Source organism: Glycine max, chromosome 2, assembly GCF_000004515.6.
Source record: "Glycine max cultivar Williams 82 chromosome 2, Glycine_max_v4.0, whole genome shotgun sequence".
Taxonomy (NCBI): domain Eukaryota; kingdom Viridiplantae; phylum Streptophyta; class Magnoliopsida; order Fabales; family Fabaceae; genus Glycine; species Glycine max.
In genome coordinates, this window is record NC_016089.4 from 8,482,796 (window position 1) to 8,497,450 (window position 14,655).

The window sequence follows — 14,655 nt, forward strand, 5'->3', positions numbered from 1 at the left end:
ACAGTTACTTTAGCACTCTCCCTGATTTTACAATGTACAAAAAACATCAAATTTGTAACTAGGGAGTGCTTGACAAAAACGATTATTTTCTTACCTTTTTCCTGTGACAAAGGTGGTAACATAGGTGAAAGATTTCAAACATCAAAATGCACCCAATTTTTTTTTTTAAAAAAAAAAGAAAAGAAAAGAATAGGGAGGAATAATCGACTTAACTCACAATTTTCATTCATCATTTAAGAGAATATCAAACTGAATCTAAACATTAAGAAGTGAATCGATTTACTTCAGTTAATTAAAAAATGTAACCGAACTTTAAACGACGGTAAACCATATCTGAAGAGCATTGCATAATCCCATCTTGAAATTGCATTAATTTGACATTCCAATTTAAAATCGTTTGTCTCGTATCCGCAACCATTCATTGAATTTACTATGTTGATCATGTTTGATTACTTACGAACACGGGATTATGTAAAAACATTTACTTTAGTTGTCTATCATACAAGCATTTTCACCGATCTAATACTAGTATTTTTTTCATTAAGAAATCTATATCAACCGGCTACTGTTTCAAACTTAGAAATTCTCAATCAGGAAATTGTTCACATATAAGCAAATAAACTACACCATTTTCCGCATTGAGAGAGGATAGGAAAGATAGCTAAAAAGGAATTGTTTTTTATAAATAACATGAGAAAGTGAATGAAATTTGAGTATATTGAACATAATCGTCCAGGTTGAGGGGTGGTAAAGCACTGCACTGTACAATCAGCCGAGCTACTACAATTGACTTGGCATTGGGCAACCTCCTGCAAGTAACATATAACAAAACTCAGTTTTAAGAATTAAACACTAATGGGACATGCCTGGATACCATTAAACAGTAATGTTCTGAAAAATCTATAAATTGGAAGTATTTCATATATCAAGATCAGTAACACTTATAAGGGTCTTCTTTCCAATTGAGATTTAATATATTTTCACAAACTCAAAATACTGCTCTAACTATATATGGGCATGAATTTTTAAATATAGCCACCGCATTGATGCAGCTGGTACAACAAAGGTGATATCCAGACTAGATGTATTTTATCATTAGAGAAAGAACATGTAGACATGTTAATAACATGCAATATAAACTATAAGTAGATAAAAATAAAAATCAATTATTACCATGATAAAATTAAGCAGTAGTAAACTAAATGCTCGGAACAAACAAGTAACTGTAACAGCTATTCATTACCTCGCTGGATTTTTTTATCACAGGGAAGATCAAATTAGAGCCTGAAAATTTGCCATACAAAGAGATAGCTGCAGGTGCTGGGAAAAGGTTAAAGAAGCTAATTGAACCAAGGATTCTCCTAGTAACGTTTTAGTTACAATGAATTCAGTAGATCAAGGAATTCTGAAGGTTCTTCATTCTCTTTAACAACCTATTCACAGACAAGAAGATCAACATGAGAATTCAAAATATTTGGACAATCCATGGTGCATGCTCAACTCAATCTTTTTTTAGAATAGAAAAATATATAGAAGATAAATCACAAATCAACAAATGCTAACAAGGCAAGGTTGGAGTGATTTCTTGACCATAAAATTGGGATTATAATCACTTTCCCAAGAAATGAAATACGATTTATGGTATCAACGTGTCCACAGATCCTACAGCAGAGTGCTGTCCTTAATTCTCACAGTTTCTGCATCTTTATTTTTGTGAAATGAAGTGATGAAATATCACCTTTCAAACAATTAAAGTCAATCAATTTCACCTCTTTTTTGTTTAGTATTCCAATAAAAAAGAAAGAAATCATTCATATGGTTTGTGAAAAAACAGTTGCAACATCTGGCCCACCTAATATCTTAAAAAGCACCCCAATCTAACAATTAACCAAACACTAGATTCAGTTAGAGATTCCATCACCTCTTGTGCTATCAATTCCACTGAAAGCGGGAAAAAGATAGATACTGGTGGTACAGAATATAGCAAGAAATGCTAGATTTCCTTGCAAAAATTGCCCAAGTCAGAGGGTACTATGTTTTAATCTAGAATAGAAACCCAAAAAAAAAAAGAAGAAAGAAAAGAAAAGGCATGAAATTAATTTATATATAGGACTGGAGATAGTACTAAACAGGCATGTCACGACTGGAGCAACTTATTTAATGCATAGAGTTGTGAGAATGAAGCAACAAAAGAAGGAAAAGTTCATACCTTCATGACTGTGTTCTTTGGCAAACTAAACTGAGCAAGGAGATCACAACCAATTTGATTCCAGTCAGCAATTCTTACATAATCGGTCTGTTTATCAATATCTAAGTGAACCTGTGAAGCATCACAATTGAAAGACCTCCCTACCCAGATATATAAAATGTTTCCTGGATGTACATGCATACTGGGAGAGAATATGACAAAAGCAGCTTTAGAATCCAAATGACTTGCACCAAATGTCTCAATCTTTTGTAGACTGGGCCAGTGATATACCCAAGTTTGTGCGACATTACACTGCAGTAAGCCACTTTCATTAGTTCGCTTCAATGTAGACTGACTAAATTCCTTGAGGTCCATGCTACCAGCAATGCTTGGACACAATGCCAGCTCACACTTTTGAATTGAATTCACACCTCCATCCTTGGCATGGTTGTTAGACTTACAAAAATAATCTTTATTATCGGATTGTTGCAGATAGCTAACATTCCCATTAACAAGAATGTCATATTCTCGACTAGCATGAGAAGTTGACGATTTATCTGTTACTTGTGTCTTATCATTCATTAGTGGCAACTTCAAAAATTTTGACAAGTTACCTCTCCGTTCGGCAAGGGAAGTTGATGATTTCTTCAACGGTAGAGAGGCTGACTGAGACCAGGGATGTGATAACTTGACCCCAAGGACATCTGTACTGTTAGACACTGTTTTAGGAGTAGAATATGATGTGATTGACAAATTAGAAAAATTAGACAAACATGAAGATACAGGAATAGAAGTCAAAACTATGGAGGAAGAATCTGGGGACACTTCTGACAAAGACTTTGAATGAGGGCTAGAATCAGAAGAAATGGAATCTGGAGAAACATAAGACGGCGAAGAGGATGATGATACAGATGATGACGATGAGGACAAGGATGATGATGGAGACAAATTTGCATTTGCTGACGTATAAATACACAACATGGAATCTGAATAAACCCTTGGGAAGGATAACCGAGGGGCTGAAACAAACTCCTTTGTGCCAGTATAGGAAACTTTAACACTCCAGCTACTCTCTCTTGCAGGCAGATGTGTTTCATGTTCACCTGACGAAGCAAATGGAGGCACAAAGCCTCCGGTGATTGCTTTTTTGAAAACTTCATAATCAACATTGTATGAGTCCACCCTCCTCTCACCAGGTAAAACTTGACTGGTTAATCTTTTTCCCTCTTCTACTCTGTTGCCAGATTTGTCCTTGTCCATCAAGGGCAGAAAACTTGAAAAAGCATCCCAAAAGGAAACAGGCTCCTCACCTTCCTTAATTATCACATTAGGCCCTTGCACCTTCTCATACCGGACAATCTGGCCAACTGCCCCTCTGGCATCCCTCTCCATGATGGCCTCACAATCCTTACCAATCCAAACATATATGGCTGAAGGAATATGCACGATAAATGCACCTCTGGAGTCCAATGCAGCCAATGAAGGATCCGTTAACATTTTTGGAACCAGATGCAAAGGATCATAGGGTGAGTGTGGAGCAATTCTATACATCCTCAGCAAAGAGCTAGGGCTAAGAGGGACAGCATGAACCCTCTTCTGGCACTGCAACAGCTGGCAAGCAAACCCCATATTCGGATCAGCAATCCCTCTCGCTGCCTTCACTAACTGAAAAGCATCATCAAAACTCTGCCCTTCCCTCCACATAAGGTAAGCAATGACCAAGGAAGTAGACCTAGACACCCCTTGACAACAGTGCACAAATACCCTCCCACCTTGCTCCCTAACATCCTCAAAGTAGTCAAACACGTCATACAAAATACTAGTAATGTCCTCAGAGGGACTATCCTGCAGCCACAAAGTCCTATAAACAAAATCAGCCTTAAAGTACTCAGGACACACAAATCCCACACAATTCAACACATGAGTGATACCGTTATGCTTCAAAATGTCCCTATCCCTAGCAACAGCATCACCACCAAGGTACACATGATCAGCAACTTTTGAACACTCCTTATCAAAAAATGCAATTCTATCCCTCTTCACAAGCCCATTTCCATTGTTACTCCTACTATGATCAGGGTTGTTATGCTGAATGGAAGACAAATCAAGTTTCAACCTTTCACCATTGCTACCATTAGCTCTCCCGCCGGGGGTGGTGGGCGGCTGCGGCCACTCGCCGATGTCGTCGGAGCCCGCCTTCGGCCACTCGTCGAGGCTCCGCCGGGCGATGGAGAGTGGCTGCAGCGGCGGCAGGCAAGACCGCGCCTTGCAATTCTGCTGCGACCGAGGCGTCAGCGGCGGCGGACCAAACCGCCGGTTCTGGCCGTGGGGACCGTCGGCGGCGCCGGAATCAGCGAAGCCCTTCTCCGCCTCGCCGGAAGAGGCATTTCCGGCGGCGGTGCGCGAGGAGGACCACGACGCCGACCGCCAGAACATTTCCCGGGAGGCGGAGAGGTGGCCCGCGTCATCGTTCCCCACCATACCCACTTGCAAAAGAATCGGAAAAATCGAATTTCGAGCAAAACTCACGGTTGGAAGAGCCCTAGGCACCTAGGTTTTCTGGGTCACGCAGAAACGGTGCGCATTGAAGGCAATAGAAGAAATCGGAGCCGCGTAGGGTTAAGCATTTGAGAAAGGGGAAAGGAACCCACAAAGAAAAGAAGAGAGAGAAGCGGAAAGAAAGCACGTCTGAATCTTGAAGTGAAAAACTGAGAGGGTGGGTAGGGGAAAATTGAAGGAAAGGTGGGATTTTTATGAAGAGGTGAATGTTTTTTGGGGTTTGGGAGGGGAATTGGGATTTGATTTGAAAAGGGGGGACTGGGATTTAGGAATTGGGCAAGGGAGAAAGGTATTTGAGTTGTTGTTGAGAGCAGGAAGAGAAGTGATTATTCATAGGAGGGAAGAGAAGGGTAAGTACATACATTTTTGTATTGTGTGGGGAGAGTCCTTTCTATATTTATGCCACCTCAGTTTTTCTTTGTCTTTGGGGTTTTCTCAGTTTTATTTTTTGAATTTTACTGTCAAAAATGGCACATGAATCAGGAATATGATTTGTCTTGCAATGCCAACCCAGGAGAGAAGACCAACCAAGACTTGGATAAGTATATATGGAAGAAATTAAACATAAGTCTTTAATTGAAGGATGACTATTGCCATTTAAGGAAAGAAAAATAATTATCAGTCAACAAATTGTTTTTCATATTTTTAAGGCTTTCAAGTTTTAAATATGAGGTGTGAAGTATGCATACATGTAATTATTATTTTTGTATAATGGAACTAAATTTTCATTTGAAATATTAATAAGAACTCAGAACTTTAATTTTCATCTAACAAATGCAATAAAAAAAGTTGGTTTCACCGTTAAAATGAGGAAATAAATTGTAAATTGGACAAAATAGGCCACTAAAATTATATTTAACCTAATTATTCAATATTGAATGAATCATGAACATTTAATAAAAAAGTAACTTTTAAATCTGTATTCATCATTACATGGAAAAAATATAATGAGTTTTAATGATATCATTAATGAGCATTTGAATTTGTGCAGGCTCATTCATTATTTATTATACATTCATTTATTCTTTCACTTTTTTTTATCAGTATTATAAAAATATTGGCTAACATTTATCTTTATTACATAATAAAATAAGAAAGTTTTTATATGCTTCTTTTCACACAAAATAAAGACACTTTAGACAATAATTTTTTAGTTTTTGACAAATACAAAAGCCATGGTTAAGAAAGTAAAAGAAGAATATATTTTTTATTAAGATGAGTAAAAATGTATTCCATATAATTTTCAATAAAAAATTCTTCCTTTTAATTTCTTAATTAGGATCCTTGAGATATTGATTAGCAAAACTCTTAATTATTTTATCTTTTATTTATTTAATGAATAATACTAATCAATGGAACATTTAATAGAAAATAAATTTTAAGGGTGCGTTTATTATTAAGTATTAAAAGAAAAATATTGGGTTTTAAAGGTAGCATTAATGAATATTTAAATTTTCACGCTCATTTATTAGTTATTATACATTCATATAGTTTCTTTTATGCCCCATTCATTACAAAATAATAGTCTTTTAGGTTATGGGCAAATCTTTAGTTGTTATAATTTTAGACAAAAATATTCTCAGATTTCCAACTACGTTTGTAAAAAAAAAAAAAGAGTTAACATAATATTTAAAACATACTATTTCTAATTGATTTAAATTTTATTGAAAATAATAAAATTATAAGAAATAATCATTAAATGTGATATAAATTTACACGTTTTTTATTATTTTTAATAAATTTCAATAAAAAGGAAAAGGAAAAGTATGTTTAAAAAAGTGTTCCTAACATTTTTTTTCATCCTAAATTTATCTTTCTATATATCAATAACAAATACATTATATTAACCACCAACTTATTTTTATGGTTGGTGTTTTATTTTCAACGCAAGTATTGTTTATCTTCTTAACTATATATAGGAGAATTGTTGGGAAAAAATAGCTTAAGAAAAGCTAAAAGAATTATTCATTATTTTTAAGAAAAAAAATAAAAGACTATTATTTTGGAACTAAATGGAGTAACAGAGTAAGGAATTTTTGGCATACTTTTTTTCTATAAAAAAGACATTTTAGACAATTCATTTTATATATAAAAAGATTTAATTAATTATATTAATTAGTCAGACAATTAATAGAAAATAGGTTTTAAATGCACATTATTATTAAATAATCGAATAAAGATCATGAGTTTTTATAATGTCATTAATTTACAAACTCATTATTGAGTTTTATGCATTTTTTTAGTCATTAATGAGTATTAAATTTGTACATTCAACTAGTCTCTCCGCTTTATAAAAATTATAATTGTCATGTAAAAAAAAATATTTTAAAATAATTATCATTTTACTCTTTTAAGGTAACATCGATTGTCTTTTTCTTTTATATCACTTATAATATTAATAATTTGGGTTAAAAAATAAGATTAATTATATAAAATAGTCATTATTTTTCATTCATTTATTAGTTTATTTTTAATTTGTACAAAACAATATAGAAAGACGATTATACGGGTAAGTAGTTTTTATGCACATAACTTATTATATTTATAAATTTTAATTTATTGTAATTTGAAAATATTTAATTGTGATAAAACTAATTGAAAAAAGTATATTTGATTGAAGTTGAAATTGTTCGAATGATTTTTTTTTTGTGAAAAGTGGTAGTCATATTTAAACAGCTGATAAATACATTTGTTTTACTATAAATTCAAAGGAGCTTAAACCATAATTTTTATTTTTTATTTTTTACTTTTATGTTATATAAAATAATATTTTTATGTAATCAGTTGAAAATTTTTCATACTAATATTTTTTTTAAAAATAAAGTTACATATATATCATAAAAAAATTAATTAAGAAATTATATTTTTAAACTAAAAAATAAAATATACACTTTACACAATTAACGGTATTGAGTTTAAATAACTAAATATTTTTTTACAGAAACTAAATTTTATAGTAGCATAGAAAATTTAAAGAATTATTTATGTAACTTGCACGAGTGATATTTAATTATAAAAGTTATTTTAAAAATAAAAATATAAATTAGTAGGTACTTATATGCAAAATCCATCCATGATAAGTAGTGTAATTATCCACTTAATAGTTATTTTAATGGATATACGTAGTTACCTACAGATTTTAATAGATAAGGGTATTTTAGTACTAAACCTCACTCATACCCACACATATAATGATAATAATAATAAAACTAAGAGATAGATCATATTTCTTAATTGATAAAAAAAAAACTCATTTCTTAATCCTTATTTGTTAACAGGTTGATCACATTCTTTAATTATATAGTTACATCACGTTTCTTATTAAAAAAAAATCACATTTAAATACCTTTTACAAAATATTATCTTTTAGCATTAAAATCACATTTTTTTTTATTTGCTAAAGTATCTTGTTTTTGTAAAATATCGTTGAATAGTTTTTTTTTTTTTTGGAAACAGTAGGATTTTATTTTTTGTGATATTTTATGATATTCATTATAATGTTTTGTGAAATATTTTTTAATTAAATTTTAATTTTATTATTACTATCATATTTTTAATCAATATTGTTTTTTATTTTTCATATTAATTAAAATGTGAATAATGGATACATATACGAGTATTTTGGTAACCAATGAGAAGTGTGGCATGTGTATTAAAATTATTACCTCTGTGGGTAAGAGCTTGAGTGTGAGAAATTTTTTAAGTGTAAATGATATCCTACATTCTTAATTATTACAATTTACATCCAATATAATAAATTTGTTCATCACACAGGTAAAAAAAAACTAGTATTATATGATAATCTGTAAATAAAAACGTGTGTTCATTGAACCAATAAAAAAATAATAACTTCTTCACTACTATAATCAAATAAACTTTAAAATTCATCTTAACATTCTCATTAAAATTCCACATATTTTCATAATTAATATATAAATTATAAAGGATAATAAAATCTCTTCATCAGTTTAAATAAGCAAGTTATTTATATTGAATTTGTAAAATTTGTGCTCAACTCATTTAATTTTATTGATATATAAATAGAAAAAGATGTAAGTAATACTCATTTACATAATCGAGTCTCTCTCTCTCATATATATATATATATATATATATATATATATATATATATATATATATATATATATATATATATATATATATATAAAGCTTGAGTTTTTTTTCCTTAACAAATGACAGGTGAATATTTAATGAGTTAAGCTTGAATAATTTGTGCATAACTCAAATCATTTACATTCTTATATATTTTTTTAACCTTTTATTCTCATTTTTTCATTTCCCTTTATTCATAAGTTAACCTTATAACTTTTTATACACTTGTATACATGAATGTTTACTTTATATTTACACGTGTATGAAATTAAAATTGAAATCCACGTGCTTCTCCTTTTCAATTCAAGGAAGTACACAAACCCATAAGACATAATTCTACTGTGTTATTTCTGCATAACTAAGAGGAGAAATGGAGTCAATAAAGAAAAATCAAATATTTTTGTTTTTCTTAAATGGAGAAACCCATTACTTGATATTACTAATACTCGTTAAATATAGCTGGATGCCTCCATGCCATTGTATATATAATTAAAGAGATTCATAATATTAATTATGGTATTCTCTATATCGATCCAACCTTAAGGGCATTGCATGCACGCTTTTAGGCTTGCTCGATGTACATTACACACAAGCGATTACTGAAGCATCAATATATGAGACGCTACGAAATTTTAATGAATAATCTGTTTACTATAATTCATGATCAATTGGTCATGATGTCATGTCAAATAGTAGAAGGTTCAAAACTGAGTTTTGAACTTTGAAGTGACAAAACTCTGCATAGATTACATAGAATGATTTTTTTTTTTCAATTCTTGGCGGTGAGCATAGTACGTAGTCAATCCTTAAGAAAATGAATGCTTTTAATTAGTCAGTTTATTATTTCGTTCACGTGTTTCTATTGTTTTAATTGATTTAAACCTTCATCTTAAGCTTAAAGAAATCTTGATTAAATTTTTATCATGACAAGGGGAGTGGTTATGCATGGACAAGTACACTTTCAGTTCTGCATTCACAATAAATCCACTATAGAATTAGCACCTTATCATATATGGCCCCACGTCCTTAATTATATAAAAACCAAAGAGTAATATTATATCTTTCTATTAATTATCTTATAAATCTTCTTACTACTTTATAAGTAAGTATTAATTAAATAAAAAATAAAACATTTAATGTCTTACTTAAACTATTTATTTTTAATGATATTTTAAATTAAATTATGATGTTATTAATTAAAAATAACCCACTTAACTACTTTCATGCATAGTCTTAGTTTGTTTGTGGTATAAAACCTCGGAAGTAGTATTATTATATATATTACATACAATTATATAAATATTTTTCATTTTTAGTATACGCGCATCTGAAAAATACACCATAAATATCAAAGGGGCCGGGGCATGCAGCATTGTATTATCTCATTTTGTTATAAAAATATATTTTGCCATTCACAAGGAGATGTTATGATCGTGTCAGCCTTTAGAAAATTAACGTCACGGATGGATTTTGACACTATAGTGCAGGTGATGACAATAACCCTGCATGATATGGTAGCAAAGAAGCAGTCACACACTGAAGAAATACCCTATATATTAAGCTGCACTCATAATTCATAAACTTTCATTGAATGGGGAGGAGCTATCTTTGGATATCATTAAATATTAGGGACTCATTTGACATTAAGTTACACTTTCACACATGGCTTCAAAAGTCTTCCAATACCAATTCAATAAGACAAATAGTGAACATGGAAAATGATAGAGACTGAACCTTAAAGTGATTACTTCGACCAATAATACAACTTTTGTACAATTTGTCAGTAGTATCTCCATGCTCATCAGCCATCTTAGTCTCTTACCCTGTAAATTTTTCTTAGTTTTACGTCAAGGGGATGGAATGGCCCACACATATGACTATAGTCAGCAACAGCAAGTGCATACAAGAAATCAAAATAGACATCTAGAAATTAAGAAATTTCAATTTCTAAGATTTGGAGGCTAGCTATCACTTAATATTTTAAAAATATTTGTTTTGGGTAAAGTATTGACCTTTAAGAAAATTATTCCAGGTTTTTTTAGCAAGCAGATATGCATGATTAGGTGTATTTTTTTTTTTATAAAAAAACTTTTACACTTAAAATAAACCCAAATTATAGCATGTTGGGATGAGTTTATTTCAAGAGAATAATTATTTGTTTAAAAAACTCAAAAAGTATATAGAAAAATAAGTATTATTTTCAAAATAAACTGATCAAACATAAACTAAATACTAAAGAAGAGTTTTTATGTAGTAATTTTTTATATAATTTTATTTGCAATTTAATAATTAGACACATTATTTATTTAAGTCTTTGGACAATGTTATCCATTAACATTTCTTATTGCATTATTATGTTATGAAATGGCCCGCGCGCGTCTCGGCGTCAAACCATGATTGCTATTATTTGTTTGTACTATGATTTTATCCATCGTAATGATGCACGTCCCTGTTTATTACTCATTTTCCCATCTACCGTGACATATTTTTCTGTTTTTTCACTTCTATTTTATACCTATCATGGTCTAACTTTCTAATTATGCCTAGTTCTAGGGAATTCTTAATTCTAGGTTTAGTTAATTAACTTGAGGATCATATGTGGGATGCTCAACCAGAAGTTAACGACTTCAAAGAAAATACTGATGGGATTTTGACTTTGAGACCAAATATTAAGAAAGTCACCACAAACTATCATCACGTACAGGAGCAAAGAAACGACTAATGTGTCAATCTTGTTTTGAAGTAGTTAAGTAAAACTAATTATGATAGTATTAATTTTAATCTGTTTGAATACAATTGAATGTAATTCAAATTAATCTTAATCATAGTTTTTACGTGAAAACATATAGAAAACACAATAATTTAAGGGGTTTGCCAAAAGCACCAAGCCATTCCAGCTTCTAATCGATGTTTTATATGACCACCGCAATGCTGACATCAAAACTATAATAAAGACAACACCTATTCAATAATTGGGCAGATTGTCATCAATGTTTTGATCACGAGAAAGATAGAGGAAGGATAATTAATTAATTAATTATATAGTAGGGTTTTTTTTCGTTTTTTATTTTTTCCCTCAGGAAACTATATAGTATCACGCTGTTTTAAGTAAGCACTTCTTCTAATTGGGGAGAGAACCATTACTTTTGTTTTTTGACAAAAAAAAGGAGGAATTTCTAAGATATAATGTTTCTCCTGAACAGCCAGTCCTAGGATAATTGGTGATATTCCAGTATAAAAAAAAAAGGATAATGGGTGATATCACCAATTAATTGCTTTAACTAAAGTTGTTAAAGTGATGCTCCGATTTCTAACATTTGGAACATGTCAGGTGATGAATTCATTGCTATGTTAATATAAAGCTGAAGGACTATATATACGTGCATGCATTTCTTGTTGACAAGACATGATAACGCCTTAAAAAGGATACCAACCTCCAATCAAAGCCTGAAATACTTTAAAAACATAGACCCAACATTTTTTGAAAAGCTTGTACACACGGGCACACAAGGATGCCACCTAAAGTAGACAAAGTAGAACTAGAAGCCTATTATCGCAATTAGCTACGTGTAGTATTATATGGTTAATTGCCACATTTTATGCCTCCACGCATAATTAATTATTGTATCTAGGGATCAGACTATATGGTCAACCAATCAAACATTAATGGTCACTCCCCATTTGTTATAATTAGTTATCATGAGGCTTGCACGTGGATAATTTTATGGATAAAACTTAGATATAATTATTTAAATGTGTTTTGGTAAACAGGTGTGTTTGGATCTACTTTTAACACTATGGTTCAAGCTAAACTTACATCAAATTGAAGGGGGAAAAAAGAAGTGGAAGTTACTAACTAATTAGTAACTTCAACCTTGACACGCGTTCCATTTCTGTGAAAGCAAAATCAAACATGTGTACTAATTATTTCTCTATCAAAATTTGACTTTGACTTGTGTAACAAAAGTTTACACTGAAAATTAGCATAAATTATCAAGGTGAAACTCTAATTTTAATTAGAAAATCACATAAAAAATACTTAAAAGATCACAATGTTAGTTTTGTCTTAATTTTGTTGCATTTTTTAAAAACATTTCTTGAGTCACTGTCGAGAATGGAACCAATTATTCTATAAACTTTAGGCTATTAAGTATAAGCTAATGAGTGACTTTATTACATTTATATCAGTTTTGAATTTAAAATTTAAATCTAGTAGCTAGAGTAGTACAAAAGAGTGTTGAGGTTTTTACTTACTTACGTGGAGACTTTATGATCACAACTTGGTTGTCAAAAAGAAGCTACTACATAAGAGGGGTATAAATCTTAACACGTGCTTTCTGTTGGAGTCAGAAATGCACTTATTCACTAGCACTTTGCCTTGAAGCCCCGGCAATTCGGTGGAACACCCCTTTAATGTCGATCCACTCAGATTTACTACTGCATGTCCTTCTTCATTATTCACGAGTGGTGGATGGTGGTTAATTAATACTACTATGTTGCAACAAGAAGCTTCCTAACTAGACTAGGTTGTCTAGAGAAATATCTTCCAATTCGTACATCACGTAATGAGGAAGTATAGAGCAATAAGGAATCCCCTCCTTACCAGAATTTTGTCAATCATTTACTATGTTGTTATGATATTATGACTTAGGTACTAATACCAGGATTATCATATAAGGTTTGCTTGGCTATTACTGGTTTCCTCATGAATTGTCGTCCCTAAAATGGAGAGTGATAAAAAAAAATTTGAACGAGTTTTGAAGTTTTTATGGACTAAAATGACAAATAATACGAAAGTTGCTTTATGAATGTGGTGCCAATTTGAGGTGTTAGGCTTTTATTAAAAAATGGCATTTATTCCTACTCATCCATATACGGTTACGTAGGTAGAACCTAATTGCTAAAGGCTAAAGCTACAAATTCGAAATTTTGCGTACCAAAAGAGTTTTTTATACTCATTGGTAATATTACTCTATTGATATGGACTTCGTGCTGTAGTAATGAAATTTGAACTTAAAACTATCAAAATATTTTTCCACACACAATTTCATCCTTAATGATTTAGGATCTGTTTGTATCACAGATTAGGAAGTGTAGCACAATTTCCAAAATGACATTAAGTACTGAAATTATTCGCGACACAAATAGATTAATTAGGTTCAGCCTTTTTCGCTGTGGAAAAAAAAAAATCTGATTCTGTGTTTTACATACGGAAAATATTCATTTACTTCAATCTTTTAAAGCAAGAATATTAACTGGACTGATTAAAATGGAAAACACAAGAAAATTTGAGCAAAAGTAACAAGGTTGAATGGATGGTGGTCATTTGTATAAAATAATTAATTGATAAGTTCATAGTTGACAAAATTGGTTACTTATTACAACTTTGATTAATCAAGCTAACTAGTTCTATTTACTATCCATGCAAGTACGCCAGGTCCACCTTATTTTTTTAAAAAATGACATGGCTATGAAAATATTTTCTAGAGGGTGGGGGGGAGGGGAAACTGGATCACCGATCCCAGAAAATAATACGTTTATCATAGTACACTAGGGAACGTTACCAGTTGGCTATATTTGAGCACTAAAAAGACAAAAATAGTTACATAAATATTGTAAAGTTAACTGTTTGAACCTTAGATACTAATGGTAATCTTTCTTCTTTACAGTGTGCAATGTCATTAGAAGGGTTAATGGGTTATTAATGATTGAATTATATAGTTTGTATAGTGGAGTGGTACTATTGCTAACTCAATAGCATTCTCAAGTCTATATAATTTGCTTTTAGAAACACA

The 14,655-nt window shown here is 31.2% G+C and overlaps 1 protein-coding gene across 1 annotated transcript; it reads right to left on the reverse strand.

Annotated features, from left to right (window-relative positions):
- Window positions 1–508: 508 nt before the first annotated feature.
- LOC100790177 (protein-tyrosine-phosphatase MKP1) lies at window positions 509–5,216 on the reverse strand. Its single transcript, XM_003518613.5, has 3 exons — window positions 2,210–5,216; window positions 1,244–1,433; window positions 509–809 (listed from the first exon to the last, which is right to left on the reverse strand). The coding sequence occupies exons 1-2, from the start codon at window positions 4,667–4,669 to the stop codon at window positions 1,377–1,379; spliced, it is 2,517 nt and encodes an 838-aa protein (XP_003518661.1). The 5' UTR covers window positions 4,670–5,216; the 3' UTR covers window positions 509–809; window positions 1,244–1,376.
- Between the last annotated feature and the right edge of the window lie 9,439 nt (window positions 5,217–14,655).